The sequence below is a fragment of the Helicoverpa zea genome, chromosome 3 (genome assembly GCF_022581195.2).
Source record: "Helicoverpa zea isolate HzStark_Cry1AcR chromosome 3, ilHelZeax1.1, whole genome shotgun sequence".
Taxonomy (NCBI): Eukaryota; Metazoa; Arthropoda; class Insecta; order Lepidoptera; family Noctuidae; genus Helicoverpa; species Helicoverpa zea.
Window position 1 is genome coordinate 1,483,573 of NC_061454.1, and position 23,412 is coordinate 1,506,984.

Genomic DNA, 23,412 nt, shown 5'->3' on the forward strand with positions numbered 1-23,412 from the left:
AAGGAAACGTCAATGTCACCAAGATTAAAGCAGTATTCTGATTTATTCGTATCAATCTTCATAAAAAAATATTTATTTTACTCAATCCATTTCCAGGATGGGTTCTGATGTGTGGTATGTATCTATGCATATGTGAAAACAGCAATTTTCAGTATAGTAAAAAGTTTGTTTGAGATCTCTGTAATGATGATCATTTTCTTGCGTGAAACAAAACATATTTTCGCATTTATGGTAAAATGTCACTGTCATATAAATAATGAATGAATTTGACAGAAAAACAAACGCAGGAAATCCATGTGCGATACGTTTTTCTTATTTTGATAATAATTAATAAATTACAACAGCAAGATGAATCTACTACCCAAAAGCCACAAGGAATTCAGTGAAAAGGACTACTGGAACAAATTCTTCAAAAAACGCGGCAACAAGGCATTCGAGTGGTAGGTTATATTCATGCTGTATTCTTGTTTTGAAACGCAAATATGAATTTCTACTACTTTTAATTGAATTATTTCCCAGGTATGGCGAGTACTTGGAGTTGTGTGGACAGTTACACAAGTATATCAAGCCAAAGGATGCGATACTTATAACAGGATGCGGTAATTCAAGCCTCAGCGCGGACCTCTACGACGTTGGATATGAAAACATCACAAATATAGACGTTTCAGAAGTAGCTATCAAGCAAATGAACTCCATAAATTCTCACAGAATAAACATGAAATTCCTTTGTATGGATGCTTTGAACACAACTTTCTCTGATGAGGAATTTAACGTAGTTTTAGATAAAGGTACATTAGACGCGCTCATGCCTGACGATTCGGAAGAAACGCAAAAGACCATAGACAAGTACTTTGCTGAAATCAAAAGAGTTCTAAAGCTTGGAGGTCGGTTTGTGTGCATATCTTTGCTTCAGAGTCATATTTCAAGTAAGTTGTTGGAGACGTTTTGTGATAAGTCATGGATGTTCCGAGTGGTGAGATGCCATGAAGCTGAAGAGAGGAATGCTGAAAACGCTGATGGACCTACACTACCTGTATTTGTTGTTGTTGCTACAAAGTTCAAGGCAATGCCACAATTAGTAAGTTATTTATATTTTATTTTATTTGGAAAATGTGTTTGGATGATGAAATACTAATTATTAAGAAGAAACAGAAATTATTTTTTATGATTATTTTGAATACCAGGGTATTAAAACATATTTTCTGTTATAAATAAAAATTAAAAATGACTTAAATCTTGATAATCACTGTTTACTCTATGATTTCCACAGATATTAGAATTATGCTTGGCCGGTGAAAAGATGCAGAGACTACAGACCCCTGAAGAGTTGAAGACCTATGTGAAGTCAGCTCAGGATGCTGCATTTGTTACCAATGGACTTGCCAAAACTAGCCTGGATGAAGACAATGAGGTAGGTTTATTAACAAGTTATTTACTTTGTGTTGTTAAAGCACTTTGTAAGTGGGACATAAAGGAGTTTATAAGAAGAGTAAATAAGAGACTAGAGGAAATACGGAGAGAGAGTATTCATTTATGGAGAGCATATAAGGGAGTAGATAGAGTGTTACCTAGTACATAATGGAGCTAATAAGGGGTGTACAAGAGTAAATAGGGTGAGTATGGGAGTACATAGGAGAAAGACATAAGGTAGTATTTAGGGGTAGTATATAAGGCAGAATACTGGGAGAGTACATGAGTGTGTATAAAAGAAAGAAATAAACTTTTCATGAGAGAAAATATGGTTATTTATTAATTTATATATTTTTGTGAAGGTATCTCTGGACCTGATGCAGCCAGGAGAAGACACGCCGCGGTACACTCTGTATGTGGTAGACCAGAAGCGTTCGCAGGCCATCAACAAGTATGCAGTCTTCATTGTACCACAGGGCAGGTGAGATTACTTACATTACACAGATTAGCTGATTTTAAAATATTAATTGTGAGATGGGATATAGAAAAGTATGGAATTAGAAAACATGCCGTGCTGGTGCCAAATAAAATTGGGATAAGAGCATGAGGTTGATGAGAGCTGATTCAATTTTAAAATTCTACAGGCAAAAATATTCTCGAAAATTACTGCGTGTATACTTGCGGCAACACATTTAAAGTTATGCATAAAAGTTACAAATACCTACAATATGTCGTGCTGCTGCCACAAACGTAGGGGTATAGTCTTCGCCAAAGTTAATGGCGGCTTGCAAGTGTCTTCGACGCTGGATACAGGTCGCCTCCAACAGGTATCTGTGGAGATCTAAGGGGGAGACCTATGTTCAGCAGTGGACGTCCTATGGCTGAGATGATGATGATGATGATGAAGTGTCTTCAGACTACATATGTACATCTCTCGTGCACCTTCCTTGATCCATGACACCTAAAAGTGGTTCCTACGTAAATGCCTCCGCTATATTCCGTGTATGTGTTTATTTCAGTTAAGAGAACATAGTGATTATAGTACAATATACATAATTATAGCAACATAAACACATAAATACAGGCGGTCTGGTGAATGGCTGTCAAAAATAATAGCAGCGCGTAAACATCGCCCACTTACTATTTTATTGAGAAAGAGGATCTGTATGTGCATGCGAAATACGAAATTATTCTGTAAGTCTATTCAGCAAAGCACTGGTACACAGCTGAATCCGGTTAGGCTGGAAGCCGACCCCAACATGGTTGGGAAAAAGGCTTGGAGGATGATGATTCAGCAAAGTTTTTATTTTGATCCTTTTTGCGAACAGGCACACCAAGCCAACTTTTTGCAAGGTGTGCCTTTTTGCCTTTTTTGAAAAGTTTCCCCTATGTGTTCATAGGGGAAATATTACAAAAACTAAAAAAAAGGTTGCCTTCTCACTGCCCTTTAGCGTCTCTTTACAATTCCAAAATGTTTTTTTTAATTAAGGGTTATCTAAGTACATATTACGTTTTTTTACGAGAGTATCCGCAGTATATGGCTTGTATATAAAAAGTTCAGTTCATATAAAAAGAGGCGTCGTGAGGCGCGAGCGCAGTTGCTTATAAAATTGTTTTGGAAGCTTTCGGACGCTCGTGTTTTTGTGCATATTGTGCTATTTTGAAAAATATTATTTTGGTGTTAAAAGAAGTTTTGTTTTGCGTTTCCAAGGCAAGGATATTTGGTAAATTTTGGGTAGGTATTAAATTGTTTTGGAAATATGTTTTTGCTAGAGCTTTGTGATATGTTTCAGCGATTCTTAATGCAAATGTCACCTATACTGCAATTTTCCAAATTAGAATTATTTTAAAACATAGGTACTTAATTCACCAAAAACTATTTGCTCTCCTTTTTTATCTGAAATTCCTGATAGGCAATCTCTACGAAAAATAAAACACCCAGTTAAAAATCAGGCATAGTAAATTCTAGTCTAAGTTATTTCGAACAGACCAGATACATTACCTACGTTCTGTGCCGCATCCCACACGTTGGTAAATACTGAGACGTCTGGAAAACTGTTATTGCACATATTTACCTGTTACGTCATATACCTACATCTTTTTTTATGTTTTTGTTTTTGGGAATATGCTGCGCCATTTCTTGTTGTCAACAAAAACATCAGGACTGTTGGACAAATTTAATGTAGGCGGTCGTTTACTTATGGGAATCACCTTTATTTTTTCGAACTGCTATTTTTGTAATTTGTTATTAGCTTGTTTACTGGACAGGGTGTTTGAATTGGTTGGCGTAATGTGTGGCTGAAGATGAGGTCTTTAATTAAATTCCCGACTTTAACAGATTCTTGCCCGGTCAAGGAGTAGGTAATTGAAATAAAATGGTTTACAGTCTTTAGATATTTCCTTTTAAAGTAAATATTTTTTCACTGTTGGGAAACAAGACTATCCCCGAGTGACATAGGCTATATTTTTTTTAGCTACGGAAAGTAGTTTCCACTGGAAACACCTAGTCTTCAATAAATACATCTTTACCTGTAACTTCTGCACAATATTCCAGCTCCCCTCATTTCCAGCTACCTAAATACAACTCAAATAAATTAAACAGAATACTGCCCACTTATCTCTGCCACCGCGATCACATATCGCATGAGAATCCGTTAATGTCGCCAGCCGTCGGTCATACATCATAGGTGACCAGAAATAGACGCCTGGAATTATTGCGCTGTCCTTGTTACTGTTATACTGTTAATTATGACAGGGTTTAATTACATTAACTGTACTTACTTCAATCTGGGAAGTGGAACTGGGTATTGCTGTCCCCTTGGACTTTACCTGTAGATTTGGTAATGGAAGCACCCATATCGAAATAATAAGTCCTTTGAAGTGATAATTCAGTTGTCATTTATTTTAAAAAATAATTGATGACTAAAACCAGAGTGGTTTTAAGCAAGATACTTTATTAACATTATTATGTAATAAAATCATTAGATCCTTATAAGAGGGAATGATCTAGAAAATAGACACCATGACGAACTTTTTTGTATGTTTTGTTTACACTTTTAGCTTTCAAAAATAGGATATTTTTTGCAGTCTTGAAAATAACATTTTAAAATTATTTTTACCGCTAATTACCCTTCACCCATGCACATACTAACGTAGATATATTTTTATACCACAACAAGACACACCCACTAGTCAGTTGCACACTGGAATATAAATAGAAGTGTTGATCAACAAGACATCGGCGCGTGCGCCGATCAACTGTAGGCCGGCCTCTGGTGTTGGCTGCCAATGTTGGTACGCCAACATTTGTTTGAATGGCGAGCTTTATTGCAGACAAGCTTTCCATCGCTGATTTGCCTGCGTCTCGTGGATACTAATTCCAGCACCTGGATAAAAAGTAGCCTATGTGTTTTTATGTTTTACATGCTACAGCTTATAAATACAAATGTAAAGCTGGGTAGATCAGATACATTCAAACATCCAAAAATAATAGGTATTGCGTTCTTGAAACCTTTGAAAAAAAATACTTACAGGCCAATGACCAATGTTGGGACCAATGCAAATTTCCCGATGCGCATTTTGGCCAAAATGATAGTAATTTGCGTCAAAGACGCTATTTTGATAAACAAATGTTGAGAATAGTTTATTACGTAGTAACTGGCAGACGTTGTAGTCATTATAATTTGATAGATTTAAGCGTACTGGCATGAAGTATTGACAAATTACTGATTTGTCACGGTTAAAGGCGTTTGTGCAATGAAAATGACGTGTATAACAATGTTTACTGCACGATCGATGTTAATGTTTTTCTTTCTTTCACGCTCACCCCTAAAATAGTATAAGCTATTTTCTAAAATATTAGTCTGTACCTACTTATGCTATTCCGATCCGTGCAAATAATTAATTTCATCAAAGATCTAGGTACTTATTATAGTTCGGCCATTCAGAGAATGCGTTCCTGACACGTCGCGATTGAACTGACGACGTAACTTTGCAATGGCGTTGCAGTTACGATAAAAATATTTTTGCTGGTTGTTTACCGTTTTAACAATTGAGGAGCATTAAAACAACATTATTATATCAATAATCAATGAATGTTATTACGTCGTCAGTTCAATCGCGACGTGTCAGGAACGCATTCTCTGAATGGCCGAACTATATGATGTCTGGATATAAATCCCTTTTACGGCAAAGTAGGCACTTGTAATTCCAGCAGCAATTACATTTTCGCGCATAATTGGTCTTAAGATGTACTTAAAATATAACTCCATATAACTTGAAAACGCCATAGTTTTAGAAATACAAAACTCGTCTTCAAAAAAGCTGGTCTTTCTAATGCACCTTACTGTAGCATTGTACCTAATCTTTCTCACCCTATATTCCAGAGAATCAGAGTGGTTATTCGGCACGCCGGCCGGTCGGCGTCAGCTGCAGGACTCAGCACGGTTCGGCAGACTAGTGGTGGCGGTGCTGCGGAGAGGACACAAGTTCGAATCACTAGACGCCGTGAAAGAAGAGCTCGCTCACGCCGCTAAGATGCTTATACCTTATGGGTTGACGGGACAGGTGGGTTGTTGGCAGAAAATTCGTGTTTCATTTTTAGGGAGGTTGAGGTTTCGGAATAGATGCAAGGGTTGATAAGTCAACTTTGACGCCATACTTACTCTTGATGTGATACTGAACTCTCCATGCTTTAAAAAGTACGTAAAACTGTCATGTTTAAATTCAGGTAAAAATGAGTCCAGAAAGTGTGACATTAGTCTTTTTTTGCAAATGAAGATTCATGCATCCGAGCTGATCGCAAACCAACTCCATTTTTGGGGAAAAGATAGGCAGTGTATCTCGGCTCCGTGGAGATTTTACAAAGCCTTTTCTCTTATAGAAAGCCAATTTAGTATGTATACAATCAGTTAAAATGTTTCAAAAACGTCTTAACTCAATTTATAACATTCTTTTAAACTGTCTCAAGATACCTTACCTCATTTCATAAAAACACCCTTTCCCACTTTCAGATCCCGTTCCTCTCACTAGGCAGCGACGTGGGCCGTCGAGTCAAGGTGTTCGAGGGTAGCTCCACCTTCTCTGGCGACTTCGTGGTTGAGGACGTGGATGTGGACGGAGCTACTCACAGGAGGCTCGTCTTCCTTGACAACCAGTTCCTCGTCCAGTCCGAGGCTAAGTTGAAGAGTGGTGAGGGAATATTTTACCCATTTAGGGGGATATCTGTTATAGAAGTGGATTTGTATTAAATGAAGGCGTAGGATTTTGTAGCATCTAAGCGAGATGCTCATAAGCATGCTACGCAGGATTCTAACTAAATAAAAATGCTTCATCAAGATTGTAAAAATATTGTCATCTGTCAGTTTATTTTTTGAAGGAGAAAAATTAATAAAATATAAAACAAAACACACACACAAAAAGTTCCGACTATATACAGGTTTTAGTCCGCCACATGTTCCCCCCGGCCAGACCGTGACTACGGTCGATAAAAATCGGGGAACTTTACTCGACGCCCGCTTCTCGTTATTTTCGCCCCAGATGTCGTATTGGTGTTAGTAGTGTCAGCTCTTGTGATTTCGTGCTGCGCCTCATCACGTGCTATGAAAGCTGGTTTGAGGCGGTCGACTGACACGTTGCTTGACTTTCCCCGTATCTCGATCGTGAAATATTTTTCATGCCTCTGTAGAACCTTGTAGGGCCCCGCGTACGGTGGTTCCAGTGAACGTCGTACATGGTCTCGACGGAGGAAGACGTGGGAGCAGGAATGAAGACCTCGCGGCACGTAGAAGGGCGACGTGCTATGCCATGCTGCAGGTTTCGGAGTGAGGCTGGCCATGTGACGTCGTAAACGATTTGCGTACTCGGTGACGTCAGCTGTGGTGAAGTCTGCTTGCATAGACATGAACTGACCGGGAAGCTGTAGTGCTTCCCCGTAAACGAGCTCGGCTGGCGTAGCTTGGATGTCTTCTTTCCACGAGTTACGCATGCCGAGTAGTACCAGTGGAAGAGCTTCCGTCCACTGCGAAGAGGTGTGGCACATGATGGCGGCTTTCAGCTGCCGATGCAGTCGTTCCACCATGCCATTCGCTGCTGGATGGTAGGCAGTGGTGCGAAGATGCTCTGCCCCCAGCAAGGCAGAGAGAGCCTTGAACAGGTGACTCTCGAATTGGCGGCCACGGTCAGTGGTCACCCGTGCCGGACAGCCGAAGCGGGCCACCCAATTGGCTACCAGCGCCTCTGCGCAGGCCTCCGCCGTGATGTCCTTCAAGGGGTAAGCCTCAGGCCATCGAGTGAATCTATCGATGACGGTAAGGCAGTACCTGTAATCAGACGAAAGGGTTAACGGTCCTACGATATCGAGGTGGATGTGAGCGAAGCGAGAGGATGGGGTTAGGTAAGAGGAAGGTGGGGATTTGGTATGGCGAGTGACTTTAGAAGTCTGACATGGCAAACACTGCCTCGCCCACTCTCTACAGTCTTTGCGGATCCCTGGCCACACATAGCTTTGCGTCACCAGTCGCACTGTAGCTGAACATCCAGGGTGATGCAAATTGTGCAACGATTCAAAGGCTTGCTTCCGGAGTTGTGGTGTCACATATGGTCGGGGCGTAGCCGAGGTAGTGTCACATAGAACTTGTGCGTTGCCAGTTGGTGTAGCAACCTTTTCGGGGTTGATCACGTCGGGGTCACCAATGTAGCATCTAAGCGAGATGCTCATAAGCATGCTACGCAGGATTCTAACTAAATAAAAATGCTTCATCAAGATTGTAAAAATATTGTCATCTGTCAGTTTATTTTTTGAAGGAGAAAAATTAATAAAATATAAAACAAAACACACACACAAAAAGTTCCGACTATGTACAGGTTTTAGTCCGCCACAATTTATTCAGAGGAGTTTTAATTAGGTTATTTGTTTAGCAGTTTTTTTTTGGTAAACGAACTCTCAGTTTGATAGTCCGATATGCAGATACTTCATTCTTCATTTGATTTAAAAATCGTTCCAAAGCTTAGACCTCCACAAAACACGATTTTTGGGCAAATCACATCTACCCTCAACCCTTCTGTCTAGTACATAAGTACAAGGATTTAAATACGAAAATTGGGAATCATGGCACTTATGTGCTGATTTGACTCCCGAATGATAAGTTGTTTATTATCTAATACTTACACATCGACAACTTTTTCAAAAACTAACAAAAACCTCTTAATTTTTCAGTAAAAAGGAAAAACAAGACCAAGCTCGTGGTAGATTTCGGCCACATATCACTCTACCACTCTTTCATGTGTGTGGGAGTTCAAATCGCTAGGTCACCTACCACCAACGTAGCTGTCTTGGGTCTAGGCGGAGGCAGTCTCTGCATGTTCCTGAGGAAATGCTACGATAATCTCAAGGTCACGGCAGTTGACCTTGACCCAGCGATGTTAGAAGTCGCCAAGAATCATTTTGAGTTGCAGACTGATGAGAAGTTGGAAGTCCAGATTAAAGATGGCTTGGATTTCTTGAAGGATGAGGTTAAGAATGGTGGGTATTTATACAGTTTTTTTTTAAGGAATAAATTCAAAACTCCTTGTAGAAGTTTTTGGACTTGAAATCACTGTTTCTGTTAATTAAGTAAAAACTTAGGGAAGCGTTTGTTTGATCAGAATGTTTCCTTTAGTTATTAGCATGGTATATGCATATACATATTTAACTTACAATGGTAGGAACTCACATATCATGTCTTCTGGCTATTCAGATTTTGCTCTGTCTCCTCAGCTGTAAAAATAATTCATAGAAGATCATCTTATTCTGCATCCAAACACGTTACTACAGGACTACAACCTACAACCAATTTTTCTTCGTTGTTTACTTTCGACCTCAAACAGTATAAAATGTCGACACACGTGTATCATACGATTCTATAATGTTCCAGGTAACCGCTACGAGGCAGTAATGTTCGACATGGACAGCAAGGACCGCACGGTGGGGCTGTCGTGTCCTCCGCGCCAGTTCCTCGACAACCAAGTGCTAGATGATGTCAAGAAAATACTTACGGATGATGGTAAGACATTACTAAGACTTATTCATTGTTCTGGTACTTTCATTGCCTTTTATGAGGGCGTTTTCGAAGTCTAGTTTGAAGTTTGTTGGAGGAACTGTCTCTTTGGGGCTCAGACTAAATTGTGATGCATTGTTCGCCTTAATTTTTATGGGGCTCCAAAATTATTGGTGAAAAATGTAGATAGGTACAACTGAGCCTAACCATTTAGTTAGGGTCTCTGCAAACGGGCGCGGCGCGGCGGGACGGGACGGCGACGCGACACAATTTACTAGATCGTCGCGTCGCGTCGCGTCGAGCGGGACGGCTCTGTGTGGCGTCGTCCGTAATATCTAGTACATTGCAACTGCTCAGTGTCGCGTCGCCGTCCCGTCCCGCCGCGCCGCACCCGCGCCGTGCAGCAGACCTTTAGAGATAACACAAATGTGATCCGAAGTGAACTTACTTTCAATTCAGCCTAGCGTTGCTCTTATGACAGTCACAAGTAGGGAATATTTCAAAAATAAGTTTGAAATCTTATGTCAGATTTTAATTTGTTATGGCAAATACCTAACAACCTTTTGCATAAACTATACTTACCGTTATCATAATTCGAGCTCTTCTTTTCAGGCCACTTCATCTTAAACTTAGTCTGCCGTGACGTAGAACTCCAGCAATCTATAATGGACACGTTAAAACGCCACTTCAAGCATTTAACATCCGTCAAATTGTATGAAGAAGTCAATGAAATAATATTTGCTAGCAATAGTACTAAGTTATATAATGCCGATGATTTTGACAAAGCTGTGAGAGAGTTAAACGCATGTGCTCGGAATAAGAAACTTGTAGATATCAGATGTGTGGACTTGAAAGATTTTATGCAGTCATTAACTATTATTTCATAAGATTTTTTATTTAATTGTAAGCAGATATTATGTTGATGTTGGTATAACTCACAGCTATTTATAATGTTGCAAGTAATAAAGTATATGATTTCGTACTTGATTACCGAATTGGGGAGTTAAAGCAGTTTTTTCTGTTAGGAACTCAAACTTAAATATATGAAAGGTATGTAAGCCGAAATATGATTCTATGCCCAAGCCAATAGATGGTAATGTACTACGTTTTCAGGTTTAGATAACCCCATAGCACGGTTCAAAATTACATGGGCCTGTAATAACCCTGTAATATAGATTTTAAATAAAAATACTATTTGCTCACTTTGTCTCTAAGCAATAGTCTCGTTTTATCGTTATGTTAATGCCATAGATCTTATTTATATTTAGAATAAGCTCAACAACAAGTATTTAATACAGATTGATAACTCTATTCAGCAATTTCGATTGTATTCAGTATAGTACTCAAGTCAAATTCAACAAACAAAGCTATTATTAAATTTGTTTAATAACTTTAAGATATCAATATTTACATTATGTATGAGGATGTTGTAGCTGTTTGTAAATATTATGTCTAAGTGCATTATATTTTGTGTTCGACACTATGAATGAAGTTGACAATGAACTGAGATTGTAAATACAGGATACTGTAGGTTTTATCCTAATTTTATAATAGAATCGTCGTTACTATCAATTTATTTTAATTAAGTCTAACTTTCTGTGATAGGTGTAATTGACTTTGTAATAAAATAAAAGAACAGAATAAAATTAATGCATTTAATGCCGTTTCTTTGTTTACCGATCGCTCCCCACTCGAGACTAGTACTCGTCTTACCAATTTCGCATTATTGTCGCCTTTCAATACATCCACAAGCAAACATCATCGCATAAAATTAAAATTTAACACGCTAACAATTATTAGGCTCCCTAATTTATCACAATTGGCACCTATGAGGTCTACTAACAACAAATATACAATAATTTAAACATTAATATTCGCAAGGAAATAAATTACAATAGCGACACGCTTAATACATTAAGCGGAATACACGACACTTCTAAATTACAATAAGTTCCTCAAAACACTTTCTTCAGTATGTTCTTAAGACTTTTCTTCTTTTTGCTACCACTGTTCTCGTTTTCTGGTTGTCCGTTCTGTGATATTTCCGTGGATTCCGACCACAAGCTGCCCGTGGGCGACTCCGACGCAGCTTTCTTGTTCATGTTGCCGTTGAACACTGGCTCTATCGTCCTGACGACTGGGCTGGGAGTACTCCTGCTACTCTGTCTGCTCAATGTCCTCAGGAACGCTGGCGACGACAACCGTCGCGTTTTCATAGTCTTTGTCTTCAAATTGTTGAAGAATGAACCATTCGTTTTTGGTAATTCTCGCTTAGGCGGATTGGAAGCGTCACTTTCACTGAATTCTTTAGGTTCGGTCACTGGCGCGAAGAATTCCTCTTCGTCTAATGGTATGGGATTATCCTGAAGCTTGCCAATGCTATCTGGCCGTGTCCACTCTTTGGATTCCATTTCACCTGCTCTATGTATTATAGATGTCTTTCTTCTTCTATTTTTGCGAGCGATTTGCCACTCGCCGTCTTCTTCATCTCTAATCATCTCTTCGGTAGACTGTCTAGCAATTTGCAAGGCCTCCTCGCTAGGACGGCGTTTCTTCGCCGACGGAGTCTCATGCCCACTGACACCTTCCACGGATTTTCTCCTGAACCTGTCTTGTTTCTTTTTGGACTTTTTTATTACTGGTATGATGACGGGTTCTGGTTTCCGTCTTCTGGAGAAGAAGTAGAACGCTATAGCGAATATTATTGTTTGGAACACGACGAATTTGAAGAAGTTGATGTTGCCGAACCAGCTGTCTCGTTCCTCCATGAGGATATGCATGGCTGCTGCCATTTGTCCCATCTGTTCCTGGAGGCTGGTCATCTGCTCCAGGTATTTCTGTTCTCGCTCGTTGCTCTTGCGTCGCTCCTCAGTCATCTGCTGCACGGTTTTCTCGAAGGTCTTCTGCATTTCTTCCACTTGTTTCTTGTAACGCCTGCTCAGCTCCTCGAGGTATTGCCCCGATAGAGACATGTTGCGCTCCAGCGTCTGGAATTGAGAATAAAAAAATGTGAATAAAACATATTTTTGCAGAATAGAAAGTATGGGTGAGTGACTATGCTTCTTATTTTTATCAGTGATAGTTATTAGAAGTTATTTTTGACTATTAATTAAACTGATTATAGAGGTACATCCAAAATCATATTATCCCCATATTATGACAATTAAATAAGCTGTGAAATAGTCGATACCAACCTTCACTCTGTTAGAAAGCCGCAGGAAGACAGATTCCTTCTGCAGCGTCGCCTGCCCCTGATTCTGATTCTGCGACGAGGGCATGCCGGCGGAGGGCGTCGGGTCCACCGCCATCTGATCGAAGTCTGACATAAAGTTCTCATTATCTATGATTATGGGATCAACAACTTCTTCAACAATGTTATTCTCTTTTGGTTTCTCTGTGACAACTTCAACTTTCACATACTTAGGATCAAATTTTTGAACGATATCTTTATTTTCTTCTACGACTGTTTCAGTGGTCTTGTCTATTTCTGGCGTCGGTTCTGGCGCCTCTTGCACTGGCTTCTCTTCAGTCGTAGGAAGTTCTTCGATCTTCTCATCAGCTGACTCATGCTGCTCTCTCGGCAACTCCACGGGAACAGCCGTACCTTCAGGTGTAGCTTCCGTCGTTGTTTTCTCTTCCGAAAGAGTGGTCTCATTAGCTTTTTCATCATCAGAAGCTGTACTTTTATCTGGAACTAATTTCACTTCTAGCTCTGAATTCGTCTCACTGCTTACGGCTTGCGGTGACTCATCAACAGTTACATTCATGGTAACATTCAGTTCTGTTTCAAAACTTGTGTTTAAAACAACTTTCTTTTCTTTAATAGCTAAGATATTACAGAGGGCGGCTAAATATTTTCGAGGGAACAAAGCATTCATATAAGCGACGCGTTCATCACTAAACTCTATTGTCTTTGTACTTTTAAAATCTAGTCCGTACTGCTGGCAGATGCCGGTACACTTCAAAGTCTCGCGGAGGAACACCTGACGCACTAAACTCACTAACTTGTCCGAGCTACAGCTAATTAGTTCGTACACTTCATTGTAAAGCGTCTCACTGCAATTATCACACACTATAATATGGCTGGGCGAACAACACCGTTTGTACGTTTCGTCTGTCGACGTATCGTTGTGTTCTAAGGATACGTTTTTAGGAACTTCAGTTTTCACCAGCGCTTGTGCCGCTTTCTTCATGATTGACATCACTGCGTCTCTCGCAGAGCCGAACAGATTCTTGGAGGGTTCTGTTTCGGCAGCAGGAATGTCTGGCACGTCTATTATTTCGTCATCCTCATCCTCGTCAATGTGAGCGGGATGCTGCGAGTTCTCCTTTTCTAAAACTTCGAATTCTGACGTGCCGTACACTTTGAAGAGGGATACCGGGCAGTAGTGCTCGGACCCGTGGTGAGAGAGCATCTCAACTTTGATAAATTTTCCAAATAAATGCGGGTAAAGATCAAAACTCTGCACGTCTCTCATGTCTTGCGCCGCGAACTGGCCGACGCTGGCCCAGTCCCTCGTAGGGAACCGGTCGCTGAAATATACAGCGATATCTTTGGGGGTAGAGGAAAATAGCTCGAAGTTGGCTATTTCAATCTTCTGCGCCTGCACAGCCTCGCAGAGCTCGACGACGAACCAGATGCGGCTGTTGCAGGTGTTGAGCATGTACTCGTCCCTGTTGGGCGACAGGATGGAGCTGGCGGAGCCGGCCTCGGGGTTCACGGCCACGATCTTGGCGCCGCACGCGAGCGAAGCGTAGTTCTTCGATCGCAATTTAGTGCTTTTACTACTAAAATTCGTATTACTATGACTAGGTTGACTCGAGTGGTTTAGTACTGTGTCTTTTTTCTCGGCTTCGGCCAGCTGTTTCTGTGCCCACTCTGAGAACGAGGGTATGTCCTCTTGTGGTGTTTCTGGTTTGACTGGAATGTTTTCTGTTTCTTGTTCTTTCGGTTCGTCGATTTGAGATTCTGTGATGATTTCTATGTCCACCGTCGGCGCTTGAAATGCTTCCTCTACCTGCCTGGTCTCATGCTGCACGGGCTTGGCTTTGACGACGAGCCGTGGTTCAGTGCTTTCCTTCTCCGCGTCTTCCGGTGGTTTCTCTGCGTCATCTTCAACGGCGTCGCCGTCGATGATGGAGAATATCTTGGTGTCATTGTGTTCCTCCGAGTCGTTGACGAACAGAAGTTCGTCTGGATGCCTCAATTCCAATTTGGCGTTGTCTGCTAGCGATATGAGCACTGGAGGCTGCCCGGTGTCAGGTAATCTGTAATAGAGGAAAACAACACTCGTTAGAAACTATTAAAACTAGTAAGTACAGTTGGAAATTAAAATGAAGTAATTAAAAAACCTAGGATATTCCCGCTTCATCGATGTTGCATAAAACATTACATTTTGAAATTACATCATAAAGTCTACTTTTTATTGCTTCATTAAATCTCTAATGATATTAATTTCCATAATCCACGAATAATTAACCGCAAATAATTACAACACTGTAGACGAATTTTTAATAAGCTTCAGATCAATACCTCATCCACATAATATGAATTTTTGCAACACAAACGATAACCAGACAGTATGAAAATCTGTACACATATCAGATTTCCAGCAAACAATCTCCCATTCTGACCATTACATAAACTAGATAAACCAATAAAAAATGTGCCGCATTCTACCGATATCGGCGGGTTAGGGCGCGCCCATACCGCATTGCTGGTCGGACCACACAGCCGACAATAGGACGGAATATATCGCCAAGATTTCATACGATTTATGATCATTGGCTTCAATGAGCGCAATTGAAACAAGCGTTCATGCGAACACTATAGAGATGTGATGTTGTTAAATAATTGTGGAGGGCGATGGACTGGTCTATAAGATTTTATTGTGTTGACGTGGTATTCCTATTAAATGATAAATTACCCATATTATTCTATACATAGTATGAATGTGGAAGGATATAGCGGAAAATGACGACCAAAGAAACGATGGATGGATTGTGTGAAATTTGATATGTTATGAAAGAATGTTATTTGTGAGATGACGGCAGATAGGATAGAATGGAAGGAGAAATCATGCTGCGCCGACCTCAAATAAAATTAGGATAAGGGCAGGAGGATGTCTCATTTTTTTTTTTCTGAAGTAAAATATAAGTGGGCCCAGTACATAAAACTAGGTTGACCAAGTACTAGGAAAAATACAGCCTCAATTTTGCGTCCAAAATAATACATTAATTTTAAGAACCTATTTTCGTGTTGAAACCTATCTCGCAAAAGATAGCTTGAAGCGTTAAATCGATCCCAAAAAATTAGGTCACAATTTTCCACATTATGATTTTTACTTTCGTCCCTAGTTTTTTCGTTTTTTCTTATCGTGTATTGGGTTCAAGGTTTCGTGTTGTAAGAGCCAATCATGTGTAATTGGAGACAATTTTCATGATTAGACACAGTATTACAGTTTCAGATGTTCCGAGTGACCGTGTCAAGGAAAACGTCCAGTTATCTTACTTTGATCATTTTCAGTAGGTATGTAGATTTGCGACAAGACTGTTTCAAGTTGATATGTGTGTTTTGTAAGAATATGTATCTTTTAGAGTTAGGACATCATCTTACCAGAAAGATAGTTAACGTAAACATGCTCCGTATAAAAGTATATGTCAATATAGTGAATTCGTAAGAGTACTATTGTCTCTTTTGTGTTACAAAATTTTAAGACTGTGTTGTTTTCATTGTGCTTTCTTTATTTGTATATTCTATTGTACCTTTTAATTTTATAGTTGTTGTTTGTTTATGTTTTCATTTATTATTGTGTAGTATATTATGTCCTGTCTATCGCATTAGGGTAAGATAAATCTGTAGTGGTAGATTAGTAGTGTAAATAAATAAATCTGCCCTTTTCCCAACTATGTTCGAATCTGCTTCCAGTCTAACTGGATGCAGCTGAGAACGTGTGTTTTACATAGAGCGTCTTTTTGGACGAAAAATTGTATATTATGTCTAACACAGCTTAACTTATATCTTAATAACGTGGCGTAATAATTTAGATTTAAGTATGACCAAACTATCTTAAATTTCGTACTTCGAAACCACAGCACTAATCCAATCTAGGTTCTCGATTTCAACTGTCGAAAGGCTCATTTAATTTCAATAAATTGGAGATCGATTTTAATTTCAGTAAGTGGATTCCGAATTAAAAACCGAAGAACGTTCTCGGTTTTGTAGAAATGAGGTCAGATGGAGAGAATTTGAGGCCAGAGGTACACTTGAACAGGTATGCAGTATTAGAGTAAAATTGTTTATAGAAAGTATTCTTATAAAATATTGAAATAATTTGGAAAGTAGATCTGAACACAAAATTATGATATTGAACGCTAAATTCGGGAAACTACTAGATCTATTTTGGTACAATTTTGAACATATAAACGACCTAAATACGCAATATCATAATAGGTATGACTGATATTTTCATACTGCACTTATTATGTATTTCAGTAATATCCCATAGCAATTACAATGGTTGCATAATGTTAATACTATAACAACATTTTGTAATATTTTTGAATTTGATACGCATCACAAACAAGACCTATATCGCAGTCATTGTTAATTTAAATCGGTCAGGGTTTTGATAAAACATTATAAAAGTAGTTACTATACAAAATTAAAACTACACTTTAAGTAAATATAACATACTAAAAATATTTCTAGAGCCAGTTTTATCTCGGAAAAAAACTCGGAAATGCTTAGTTTAATCAAGGAAAAATGTTGTCAAACTAAATCTGTCTTCGCCTCCAACAGGTATCTGTGGAGATCTAAGGGGGAGGCCTATGTTCAGCAGTGGACTTCCTATGGCTGAGATGATGATGAAATCAGTCTTTGCAGAGATTATTGTCAACAAATAAGTTTACAGTTAAAAAATCTGTACTCAATACTTTAAGTAACACATAATATCATTTTCAATGATTAATTACTGTATCAATTACCTACAGTTTGAACAACAATATCGATGTTACAATAAAGTTTAATATATCGAGTGACAGACAAACATAATTCGATATTTAGGAAGCGCTGATTCATATTCCAGTTTAGTTTAATATCGAGTCACTTTTGGAAAGGTGAATACTTATCAAATTGCATATCAACTTCAATATTGAATTATAATTGCAAAGAAGCCTACTACTTATCAAATTGCATGTATGCTACAATATTGAATCATAATTGCCAATAAAACTGACTTTTTATTGTAAACAGCTACTTTTGAGTTCTCGATTCGATTCTCCGGTTCGCTTTTCGGGTTTCCGGTCCGCATTGCCATAGCTTGTCTAAGCTCAATTGACGCGCCCCACTACCGCACTGTCGGTGCACTGAGAAAAGTGCGGTACACCATTTTAGCTAAGACAAGTTCCGCTAAGGTACATAGGTATAAGTATGATAAGACACCTACACCTCAGCGTTTTTATACATAATGCTTATGTGTCGCAAAAAACACGACAAGAACTATCAAGGATATAAACAACACAACAAAAATATTCAGTTTCAGCGGTGTTTCAAATTACATGCTGTCAATTTGTCATTCATCAAGATATTTATGAAATATGAAGCATTTTCCAAAAGGGCCTTGCGACCAAGGTGTGGCCAGCCTTGTACTGAAAAACTATTAAAATAGAGGTCGCTATGAAATAGCTGTAAAATGAACAGTTGTGTTTGACAGAAAACCCTGAAACTTGGCCGAGGTAAATATATTGCTGTTTCTAATTACTGGTATTTTTAACTCTTCACAAAAGATAACTGGCTCTATGCTTTGGAAAGTATAAGGATTATCTCAGCATTGTGGTTATTGCAACTGGGAACCAATTGTACTCAACTTGCAGTTAAGTATGTTAAGCTGAGCTAGCATGGTCAGGCCACGGATTTACGACAACATAAATGTTGCAAGGCCCTTCCTTGCCTCAGAGAGCACGACAAGCCTTTTCATTGATAATTCTTAGGTCTTGTAGGATTTGAGGCTTAAGATAGTTAATAAAACTAATCTGAACCTGTGAATGTTTGTATTTCCAAACACTTATATGCTATAACTCCTGGGACTTGAACTCCTGTTAAAAGAATCTTTGGAGTTATATGATTTGAACGCCAAAAGCCAAGTCTGGTGAAAACGACGATATTCTCAATAAGCTTCTCAATATAAAATGCTTACGTGCAAAATATCTTGGTGAGTCCTTGGTGGCCACCGTACGACAGCAGTTGACATATTAACAGGGCCGCCAGCAGCGCGCGCGCCGGCGACATCCTGCAACCGCCGCCGGCGCATTGGCGACGCGCCGATACACCTATCACGACACGACACGACAACGCACGACACGACACGACAACACGCGACACGACACGACAACAATCACACTTTTATTCACAATTTTTATTATACACTTGAGTTTCTAGATAAAGTCTGCGACACAGATTCACGTATCACCTTTTGATTTTAAAGTTTAGTTTAGTTCTGGTATTGTCCATTCGTCTTTCAAACGTGGTATAGCCTGTTAAAGGAATCGGTAATGTATTACGGATGTTTGCAAAACAAGGACTGTGTGAAATGGCGGTACACAATAGGTTTTGTCTTGTCTTAAATCTGGTGTTTTGTTTGGTCAAGACGAGGATATTGAGAAATGCTATGACGAATTATGAATAGGGAAGTTTTGGTGTATTATAATCGGCGTATGGTTAGATTTGAACAGCTCGTGACAAGTCAATAATATATTTAAGCAATGGCGTTATTTATACGAATAACTACTTCCGTCATAAATATCAGATCATGGTCCATTTTTTCAGTTCTCAATTATGTACTAAGGTTCGTACGCTTCGCAAAGAGAATAAAAGAGCAAGTGTGTGTAGTACTATAAGATCATAAAGGCGTATGTTTACAATTACAACAATCAACAGATGGCAACAAAGCCTTGTTGGCAGTGTCTTGTGTCAATCTGTTAATGTTGTGTGTGACACTGGAAACAAGTGTCAATGTGTACAATTATTGTACTTGTACATATACTTAGCTTATTTACATTTACACATTTTGCATGTAGTTACTCTTTCAATCAAAAAACCTCTGTCGATGTTCCTTTAATTGTTTTGTCTATTATACTTTTGTGTGCCTACATATTTACCTAATCTCAAATGAAAACATTTTCTGAATACAATAGTTCTTTATTTGCTGTTTCATGTCCAATAGTTGCAGCATTCAAGTCGATATAATATATATTTTTCGACACCCATTCATAAATTCGTCATTAACCTACTAGCTACATCCTTTACCAACTTGTAAATACCAAATTATTGCTCAGTCAAAACCCGTCTTTACTAACAAATATAAGTCATAAACCAACACAAAATTATAGTAGGTAAGTAACCGATACTAGCTTTATGTAAATTTCCTCAGAACATAGTACAACACATTCTTCTATCGCACATAACAGCAATAAACGAAACAACGATTGTTAGCAACATTGACGCAGTAACAGAGCAAAGCATAAACACTGACTACGGAATGAATGAAATTCTTGTTCCAGTCAATTTCGTGGAAGAAGTTGTACAATGTGTGTTAGTTATGGTAAGAATGAAAAGTATTTACTATTGTTTGGTTTATTTTGAAAGGTTTTCCATGAAAAGTAGTACTACTGTTTTGAAATTGTGTCATAAGATACTTAGATTCTACAAAGTCTGCATATTATTATCCTATCTGAAGTAGTTGGCATCATCATATGATACAACTCATCAACATCTGCCTAGGTGCCTCCTCGACCAGATTACCCGGACATACCCCTTGGCAAGACTGGTTGTCAGACTTGCTGGCTTCTGGCTATCCGTAACGACTGCCAAAGATGTTCAAAAGACATGATTCAAATTAATACGCACAATCTTAAAACGCAAGTCACATCTTAAACCCCCGATCACAAAGTAATATTATCGCTCCGCATAAGTAAGGTTGTCGACTGACACATAACTCCTCGCCCCACGTGTGTGTCGGGCTAAACAATGAGCATCGGTTACAATGTAACATATCAGATGACGTTTCGCTCACCCGTGGGAATTGCGTAACGGCTAGTGACGTGCACATTCGGATAAACGCGGTTTTTCTCAGTGCGGTTTTATTTATTTAACGTGTGAAATGTCACTCAATGTTCACATAGAAACATATTCTCTGTGAAAATCTAGTATTTACGGAGCAGTTTAAAAATTTTATTATCCTTTCGTTTTTTACATGTGTGTTATTGTTATCGCGGCTGGGATCTAGGCTTGTTTCTGTAAGCATAAGATTGTGGGGCAAGAATTGTTTTGAACATGGACCCCACACACAGCGGGAGGGGTCGTTTGATGATGCCCCAGAAAAAAAAGAAAAAAAAAAAATAAGATTATCTTATCAAAAGTCATGTATCCGATTAGAAATTATTGATAAAAATAGCAACAGTTTCATAAAATACATAAATACTAAAGAAACTAGTTTATCTACTAGAAATATACAACAATGAATGCCATGCATGGATGAATATACAAAATAAATAATAGATATTTACATATTATATGTTCGGCCATTCAGAGAATGCGTTCCTGACACGTCGCGATTGAACTGACGACGTAACTTTGCAATGGCGTTGCAGTTACGATAAAAATATTTTTGCTGGTTGTTTACCATTTTAACAATTGAGGAGCATTAAAACAACATTATTATATCAATAATCAATGAATGTAGTTACGTCGTCAGTTCAATCGCGACGTGTCAGGAACGCATTCTCTGAATGGCCGAACTATACCTACATAATGTGCGTCTTTACAATAAATTACAGTTGCACTGAAGACAATAGTCACTTGATATTATTTATTTAGAAATGCATTATCATAGAGATAATGAAGTGTTTGATGCAACAGATAGCCAGCAGTTTAAAAAAACTGTGTTGTCATTGTTCTTTACGTATTGTATAATTAATTTTGATATGCAGATTATTTAATTTGTTTATTCAAATAAATATGATAATTGATTAAGATCTCCTTAATATGGATAAGGTATGAATAAAAAAGAAAGTATAAGTTTCAATAAAATTCCAATTATTTATGAATATTATATCTATAGGAAGGAAGTTTGAATGACTTCATATTATGCAAAAGGTGACATAAAATTGTTTAGTTTAGTTAATCAAGCTATGTATTTAGAATTAACTTTCATATATACTGCGGAAAAAGTGCAAAATTACGTAAACCTAATAAAAATATGAGGAAACGTAAATGTTGTAATTAATGTACATTATTATATTGTCATTGCAATTAATTAGCTTTGTGGTATCAGACGTTTCATCATATCAATATTTGTATTAGTTATCTATGAGAGCCTTTTAATAACACAAGATTATTTAGAAGAATGTAAACTCAATTATTTGCTAAAGAGTAATTTTGAAGTTATTTTTTATGTAATAAGTGTAATTTTATCAGTATTCACATATAAGTATCATAATCCAGACTTAAAATATGGCGTCTAGATTCTGCGAACATGAACAAAGTAGCTAACTCCATTAAAACGCTGTCTCAATCTTTCCGAACAATTTATACAATTACAAAACTTCAATGAGAAATAATTAGCACCTTTAACAAAACAACAACACTAACTTTATAAAATTAATGTGCAAACAACATTGCAAACAGATATTAAACTACCCGAACGCAATATCGACAACAATTCGGATATTTATCCGAATACCGCCACCTCGAGTTACCGACTAGTCGATATTACGCAAATTCCCAACACTACGGTACCATAGAGCGTAGCTTTATCAGTAGGCCAATAAACTAATTAAGTTTACTTGCAATAGTTCCAAGTTATCTGTAAACTATGAATTATTGAATAGTTCTAGCTTATCGAGTGACGTAGATATTGTAAACTGATTCGGAATTCAGTTAGTTTCGCGTGGTTCTATTTGAATTTGTTTTAGTATCTCGACCAATAAATAGCTTGTCTTTGGCAATATGGCTGCGGTAGCGTGGGCTATGGGTCGGGAGTTCGAAACTTGCGATATTGGCTTGAGTTGTAATAGGAAAGTGCTTTTAGATGAAACATATTTAAAGTGACAGACTTAAGCTGACTGATATTTTTTTTTCTTTTTCTACGGAACTGTGAGTTTTATTTGCGCCAGGATAAGCTGAAATTAATTGGCTGTTTGGAAGTGTGAAATTATAAGTTTTCATCAAGCTTATTCTTGGAGTATATTCGCTAATTTAGCTCTCGGTTTTTAGCCTATTTTGTCGTAATCTTACTAAAAGAAAATTTTGGGAAAAACGACTTAACAGAGAAATTTGATCTCTTCAATTTCATGTCAGATTATTATAACTAAAAGTCGTCTCGGACAATGTCGTGAGAAACCAGCCATTATTAAATTAATTTCCTTTTATCTACTAAATCTATTTATAAGCCTACTGTCGAGGCTTTCCTAGAAGCCGCGGCATGTAGTATGAAAGTAGAGCAGAGTGTATCAGCTACCCAGCGAACCTAGTAGGTCAGGTTGGGTTAGAAATGGGTCAACTTGTCTCAATTGTTGAAGCTGTTTGTGAAAGATTTCGTTTGTAGAAATTGTGTTTTGTGATATAAAGTTTGTGGAGTTTTGTACGTCATTTGATGACATGTTTATGAGAACAAAACTGATTTTTCTTTTGATTCCTGATCTACTTTTCAGATTTTTGTTACTCTAAATTCGGAAATTAATCCCAGTTCTTTACATTACCAAGGGGTTTTTGGGGGCGGACTGCTTATATTGGTACATTTTAGAAAATAAAGATATTAGTAACGAGGAAAATACGTTACTTGCACATTCATGTTTCCTTCTTACTAAAAGACAATCAAATTAAATAGATATTTAAAGCGGCATTGATGACTAACGACCTTTCCCAATATACTATCTGTTGATTTGCATAAGACGATTTTAAAATTAG

General features: G+C 38.2%; 2 protein-coding genes across 7 annotated transcripts in view; one reads left to right on the forward strand and one right to left on the reverse strand.

Moving 5' to 3' along the window:
• Positions 1 to 245: 245 nt before the first annotated feature.
• LOC124646311 (eEF1A lysine and N-terminal methyltransferase homolog) lies at positions 246 to 11,105 on the forward strand. 2 transcript variants are annotated; one of them, XM_047186438.1, is made up of 9 exons: positions 246 to 440; positions 520 to 1,078; positions 1,271 to 1,411; positions 1,773 to 1,891; positions 5,796 to 5,976; positions 6,423 to 6,597; positions 8,627 to 8,932; positions 9,324 to 9,452; positions 10,059 to 11,105. In XM_047186438.1, exons 1-9 carry the CDS (start codon positions 349 to 351, stop codon positions 10,331 to 10,333), a joined length of 1,977 nt encoding a protein of 658 aa, XP_047042394.1. In that variant the 5' UTR covers positions 246 to 348; the 3' UTR covers positions 10,334 to 11,105. The 2 variants fall into 2 exon arrangements, with proteins under 2 accessions (XP_047042394.1, XP_047042393.1); XM_047186437.1 differs by having other exon boundaries at positions 247 to 440; positions 6,423 to 6,600.
• Positions 11,088 to 23,412, reverse strand: part of LOC124646310 (SUN domain-containing ossification factor) — a 73,332-nt gene continuing 61,007 nt past the window's right edge. For 4 of the 5 annotated variants that reach the window (XM_047186436.1, XM_047186433.1, XM_047186435.1 and 1 more), the window contains exons 2-4: positions 18,644 to 18,980; positions 12,641 to 14,714; positions 11,088 to 12,433 (exon numbers count right to left, since the gene is read on the reverse strand). In XM_047186436.1, coding sequence (XP_047042392.1) covers positions 11,402 to 12,433; positions 12,641 to 14,714; positions 18,644 to 18,735 — 3,198 coding nt within the window. In that variant the 5' untranslated portion in view covers positions 18,736 to 18,980 and the 3' untranslated portion in view covers positions 11,088 to 11,401. The remainder of the gene's footprint in view (positions 12,434 to 12,640; positions 14,715 to 18,643; positions 18,981 to 23,412) is intronic. The other variant, XM_047186432.1, reaches the window with a different exon arrangement.

Coding starts and splice junctions, on each gene's coding strand:
- LOC124646311 (XM_047186437.1), top strand. CDS start 349: ATGAATCTACTACCCAAAAGCCACAAGGAATTCAGTGAAAAGGACTAC. Junction 441..519: donor GGCAACAAGGCATTCGAGTG/GTAGGTTATATT, acceptor ATTATTTCCCAG/GTATGGCGAGTACTTGGAGT. Junction 9,453..10,058: donor GAAAATACTTACGGATGATG/GTAAGACATTAC, acceptor TCTTCTTTTCAG/GCCACTTCATCTTAAACTTA.